Source organism: Cherax quadricarinatus, chromosome 43, assembly GCF_038502225.1.
Source record: "Cherax quadricarinatus isolate ZL_2023a chromosome 43, ASM3850222v1, whole genome shotgun sequence".
NCBI classification, from domain to species: domain Eukaryota; kingdom Metazoa; phylum Arthropoda; class Malacostraca; order Decapoda; family Parastacidae; genus Cherax; species Cherax quadricarinatus.
The window spans coordinates 27507733-27514166 of NC_091334.1; the positions used below are offsets into that span (position 1 = coordinate 27507733).

The 6434-nt window shown below is 39.8% G+C and overlaps 2 protein-coding genes across 5 annotated transcripts in view; one reads left to right on the forward strand and one right to left on the reverse strand.

The window, feature by feature from the left end:
• LOC128694212 (uncharacterized) overlaps nt 1-6434 on the reverse strand; it is a 233316-nt gene that overhangs the window by 147398 nt on the left and 79484 nt on the right. The gene's annotated exons all lie outside the window — the stretch shown is intronic.
• Nucleotides 1-6434, forward strand: part of LOC128705363 (uncharacterized) — a 77024-nt gene that overhangs the window by 17904 nt on the left and 52686 nt on the right. For all 4 annotated transcript variants that reach the window (XM_070093798.1, XM_070093795.1, XM_070093796.1 and 1 more), the window contains 2 exons: nt 3364-3544; nt 4196-6434. The exon at nt 4196-6434 is cut by the window's right edge and continues 309 nt beyond it. In XM_070093798.1, coding sequence (XP_069949899.1) covers nt 4465-6434 — 1970 coding nt within the window. In that variant the 5' untranslated portion in view covers nt 3364-3544; nt 4196-4464. The remainder of the gene's footprint in view (nt 1-3363; nt 3545-4195) is intronic.

The following is a 6434-nucleotide window of genomic DNA, read 5'->3' on the forward strand; positions in this document are numbered from 1 at the left end:
TTTAGCAAGCCGCTAACCAGACTGAGAGTCGAAGATCAAAATGAATTTTTTATGAGAGAGCCACAAAATTTGATTAACACAAGCCTATCCGATGTTATCCTGACGCCAAATGACTTCGAACAGGCGATAAATGACATGCCCATGCACTCTGCCCCAGGGCCAGACTCATGGAACTCTGTGTTCATCAAGAACTGCAAGAAGCCCCTATCACGAGCCTTTTCCATCCTATGGAGAGGGAGCATGGACACGGGGGTCGTCCCACAGTTACTAAAAACAACAGACATAGCCCCACTCCACAAAGGGGGCAGTAAAGCAACAGCAAAGAACTACAGACCAATAGCACTAACATCCCATATCATAAAAATCTTTGAAAGGGTCCTAAGAAGCAAGATCACCACGCATCTAGAAACCCATCAGTTACACAACCCAGGGCAACATGGGTTTAGAACAGGTCGCTCCTGTCTGTCTCAACTATTGGACCACTACGACAAGGTCCTAAATGCACTAGAAGACAAAAAGAATGCAGATGTAATATATACAGACTTTGCAAAAGCCTTCGACAAGTGTGACCATGGCGTAATAGCGCACAAAATGCGTGCTAAAGGAATAACAGGAAAAGTCGGTCGATGGATCTATAATTTCCTCACTAACAGAACACAGAGAGTAGTCGTCAACAGAGTAAAGTCCGAGGCAGCTACGGTGAAAAGCTCTGTTCCACAAGGCACAGTACTCGCTCCCATCTTGTTCCTCATCCTTATATCCGACATAGACAAGGATGTCAGCCACAGCACCGTGTCTTCCTTTGCAGATGACACCCGAATCTGCATGACAGTGTCTTCCATTGCAGACACTGCAAAGCTCCAGGCAGACATCAACCAAATCTTTCAGTGGGCTGCAGAAAACAATATGAAGTTCAACGATGAGAAATTTCAATTACTCAGATATGGTAAACATGAGGAAATTAAATCTTCATCAGAGTACAAAACAAATTCTGGCCACAAAATAGAGCGAAACACCAACGTCAAAGACCTGGGAATGATCATGTCGGAGGATGTCACCTTCAAGGACCATAACATTGTATCAATCGCATCTGCTAGAAAAATGACAGGATGGATAATGAGAACCTTCAAAACTAGGGAGGCCAAGCCCATGATGACACTCTTCAGGTCACTTGTTCTATCTAGGCTGGAATATTGCTGCACACTAACAGCACCTTTCAAGGCAGGTGAAATTGCCGACCTAGAAAATGTACAGAGAACTTTCACGGCGCGCATAACGGAGATAAAACACCTCAATTATTGGGAGCGCTTGAGGTTCCTAAACCTGTATTCCCTGGAACGCAGGAGGGAGAGATACATGATTATATACACCTGGAAAATCCTAGAGGGACTAGTACCGAACTTGCACACGAAAATCACCCACTACGAAAGCAAAAGACTTGGCAGACGATGCACCATCCCCCCAATGAAAAGCAGGGGTGTCACTAGCACGTTAAGAGACCATACAATAAGTGTCAGGGGCCCGAGACTGTTCAACTGCCTCCCAGCACACATAAGGGGGATTACCAACAGACCCCTGGCAGTCTTCAAGCTGGCACTGGACAAGCACCTAAAGTCAGTTCCGGATCAGCCGGGCTGTGGCTCGTATGTTGGTTTGCGTGCAGCCAGCAGCAACAGCCTGGTTGATCAGGCTCTGATCCACCAGGAGGCCTTGTCTCAGACCGGGCCGCGGGGGCGTTGACCCCCGGAACTCTCTCCAGGTAAACTCCAGGTAGGAGAGATTCTGTTGTGCCAGCTAAGGTACCATCATCCAAGAACCAGATATTGAGCTCGCTGGAGAGTGCTTCTGTGACTTCCTTGATGACCAAACAGAATAGAAAGGGGGCAAGAGGATATCCCTGTTGCACACCCGCACACGAGTTAATTTCATGGTCCCCAAACAATAGTTTGGAAGTCACACTATAACACGATTCTATGAAGGGATAGAGGGAAGCAAAGTTTCTATAAACTGCTTGGAGAGCAGCATCCCTTCTGACTGAGCTGAAAGCATTGGTAAAGTCCAATTTTACCAAGAGTTTTTCATCGGACATGTTGCTGATATATACTCATGCTGCTGGGCAGCTGCTCCACAGCCTTGTTGAACACCAAAACCGAGCTGAGTTGGTTTGAGTATTGCAGCAGCCTCTTGACTCACCCTTCTTACTGCAGCCTTGGCCACTAGGTGCCGAAGGCTGTTGCCCACTGCAATGGGCCTAATTCCTCCATCCTTTTTCCGGAGGGCACACAATAAGGCACCAAATATATATATACATATATATATATATATATATATATATATATATATATATATATATATATATATATATATATATATATATATATATATATATATATACAAGGAATTCGCAAGAGCAGGCGAAATATACACAACACTGATCTCTGGCTGAAGGAGACTCGAACCTACAAACCTTGGAACAAGGTATGCAGTGCTTTACCAATCTACCCACACTGGACAATACCTTAGAGTCCAGCTTGCACTAGACTTTAATCCAAGGTATTGTCCAGTGTGGGTAGATTGGTAAAGCACTGCATACCTTGTTCCAAGGTTCGTAGGTTCGAGTCTCCTTCAGCCAGAGATCAGTGTTTGTGTATATTTCGCCTGCTCTTGCGAATTCCTTGCATTGTTAATATCTCTAGTAAGGCTGATGCATGCAGGGGATGAGATGAAAAGCTGTAAGCCTTCTCCCTGAAAGCTGGCTGCCTTGGATCAAAGTCTAGTGCAAGCTGGACTCCAAGGTATTGTCCAGTGTGGGTAGATTGGTAAAACACTGTGTACCTTGTTCCAAGGTTCGTAGGTTCTAGTCTCCCTCAGCCAGAGATCAGTGTTTATATATATATATATATATATATATATATATATATATATATATATATATATATATATATATATATATATATTTTAACCTTTTACCAATTTCAATTAACTTTAAATGAGATTTAAGCAGCATTTGAACACTGTTTGTAGAGACTTTTTGCCTAAAAGATAGATAGAAAAAATAATGCCCTGTTCTATAGGGCCTACAACTCTCCACACTCTAAAGAATTAGTAAGATATATAATGTTCTAGTTGACATGAGATGAAAGATTAAGGTCTAAATAATAATGTGACAAATGTCAGTAGACTGCACAATAAAAAAATCTTGAAGTTTTATTACTGCAATTCCATTTTTGCCATTCTGTAGAACCATCATTCCTCAGTAATGTGTACAATAATCATAATAATCCGTCCAATAGTTCTTGAAAAGTGTGGCTACAAATGTCAATAACTTACTCCTGAGTTTTTCTATTTACATTTTGTGTACAGCTTAACAGTCACTGCACACCAAGTCTCAGCATCTCTCAGGTCGTCAGCCCAGAGGCGACTGAGCTGCTACTGCCCTGCACACTGGAGACCTGGAGAGAGTTTACCTGGAGAGAGTTTACCTGGAGAGAGTTTACCTGGAGAGAGAGTTTACCTGGAGAGAGTTTACCTGGAGACAGTTCTGGTAAGTGCTCCACATAGACGGTGCCAAGTAGTGTATTTAGAAGGAAACAATCATAAAAATCGTAGTTTTTGGAGTAAAAAAATGTGAAATGGCATCATATCCTCTTGATGACTGCAGGACCAAAAAATTTACATTTTTGGAAAAAGCTACTTAGAAATGTGATAGAAACAAGCTGATTGCATCAAAATGTAGCCAGAACTATGCACTATTTTTTCGATAAGAAAACATTTTTTCCAAAAATTTTCGATTTTTTTTCCCCAGGAAGTCTCTCTCTTCCTCCTCAAATCTGAAATTTTGAATTTTCAATATGATAATATAAAGTAATTCTACTGAGGTGCTTTATAACAATTACAGGGTGTTTCAAAAAGATGGACCAGATTTGAAATCGTTGTATTTCTACAATGATGAACCGTCCATGACTTTTCTTTATGGGGATGCGTAAAAGGGCTGTATTTTTATGTCATGAGCGACTAAGCAAAAGGAGAATCACTACCGTAGCAATGACTTCACTGGAAGAAGACACTCTGAGGACATTCTCTTGAAACACCCTGCATATGGATTATCCGTATCTTTGCTACTTGCTAAACTGAATATATTTCGTCTGTATCATTTGTATAATTAATCTGCTAAATCGTGTGTTTTATTTTACAGATGAGAGAGAAAGATCACCACCTGACACTTTATGTTGTGCAGTGAGTTGTGTGAGAGTACATGGGAGTTGATAAGAGTACATGGGAGTTGATAAAAGTACATGGGAGTACAACATACACCTCAAGACTGATAACAGAGGACTTAGAGGTCCACATCAAAGCTATATACTGAGAAGAACTATCTGCTTCTAGTTAGATTAAGAACTACCATGTACTAACTCTAGAAATTCCATCAGAAACAGTACTACGAGATTATTATCTTCAGACACCATGAATGTTCTAAGTAAAGAGCAGATGAACGCACTGCTTATAATTTTTGCTATTAGAGTGCATGCCAGAAGTGTTTTATATACCATATTCCTCTGGGGAACACCTGACAAATCTCCTACTACGAAGCTAAGTGTATATTTAGCGTCGAAACGTATAATATGTAAATTCAACGAGGACCAAATGAAGTTGATTGACAAGAGTCCAGATGGCTCTGAGTTTGATGTGTCTCTGCTGTCACATATCATCATTAAACTATCTTATGCAAATGTGGCTCATTCAAAAAATAGAGATCGAAGAGAAAGCAGAAACGATATGAATTACTGCGTCAATGCTATACGTAACATGAGGAATGTTATTTTCCACGCTATACTTAAAATTACTGATGCAGATTTTGAGGTGAAGAAAAATAATCTTAAGAACCTGTTGGTTAAAGGTCTCAAATCAGCAGGAAAGCTATATAGTATAGCCCAGCAGCAAGTGGATAAGGAGATTAACAAGATAAATGCTAACCTGGAAGATATCATGAATAAGAATCTTCCAGTAGACTATATAATGCAAAATTCTGTACCGGAAACACTAAATTTCATCGCTTATGAACTGAAGAAGAAATTACGAGATGAATGTTATGTTAACCCAGTGCCTTTTATTACCAGTAACTTGCAACTTGAAGTTCACAAAATCTTCGTTGATATCTCGGTTAAGGTAAAATGTAAAGGTAAGAGTGAATATACTGACAATGTCATCAACCTTTTCCAGATCACAAGAACACCATCTAGTCAACCTCAAATACTCTTGCTTGAAGGTGTTCCTGGCAGCGGCAAGACCACTCTAGTGAACTTTATAGTGGATGAATGGGTAAAGGGCGGCAGGGGAAAGATGAATGAGTTGGATAAATACGATCTTGTGTTGAAGGTACAGTGCAAAGACCATATAACTGTCTCAGTCCAACAACTTCTGAAGCAACTGATGCCAAACATATTTAACAATTACCTTGAAATTCTTCTGGAAACTCTTAAGGTTTGCAAACTCCTGTTTATCGTTGAAGACCTTGATGAAGATAATGCAGACTCGAAAATTCTCGTCAACAATCTCCTCTACGAATTTCGAAACTCTTCTGGTACTACTTTTTTGTGTACTTCAAGATCAGGAAAAGTTAAAAACTTCAGGACATTTATCTCTCAACAAATTGAAGTGAAGTATATTACATTACAAGGCATATCTGACGAGAATGTAGTAACCTTTATACAACTCAGTCACCAGGAAATAACGAAAAAAACAAAAAAGAACAGAAATAGTAAAGACCTGGTAAATCTGGTAAAAACATTAAATTTGTTTAAATACATAAAAAATCCCAGGGATCTGGTTTTCACCACATACAGCTGGGCCAGAGAAACACAAAACGTAAACATGAAACTAATTACTCTCTCTAAGGTATTTAAAAATATCCATCAACTGTATAAAGAGAAATTTATGAGGAAGATTAAGTTCCTTTTTGATAAATATTCGGTGACACTAACTAAAACAGCCTTAAAGAAAGAAATTAAAAATTTTTGGAGAGAGATATACAAGGCTTCTCTGAGAAGTGTGTTTAGTGACAAGTTTACACTTGAGATAAGTGCTCAAAGTAAATTAATATCTGGCTGTAAGAAACTGGATTTGCCTCCTGCAGAGGGACTGTCAGCATTCCCTTATTTAGATTTACATAAGACTACTGACAGCTTCGAAGTGCAGTACTCAGCTCCCAACAAGGAAATCCAAGATTACCTTGCTGCTTGTTATTTAATGAATCTTAGCAATGATCCTAACTGTATCATGGAATTGCTTGAGGAAACCACTGGATTAAACAGGACAGACATTAGTAAGTTGATGAAGAAATGTCAAAATATCCTGATACACGTTGCTGTGTTGGTAGATCAAATACATAGCAACAATGCACGAGAAATTGTTTGTCTTCTCAAGTCTGGCATGAC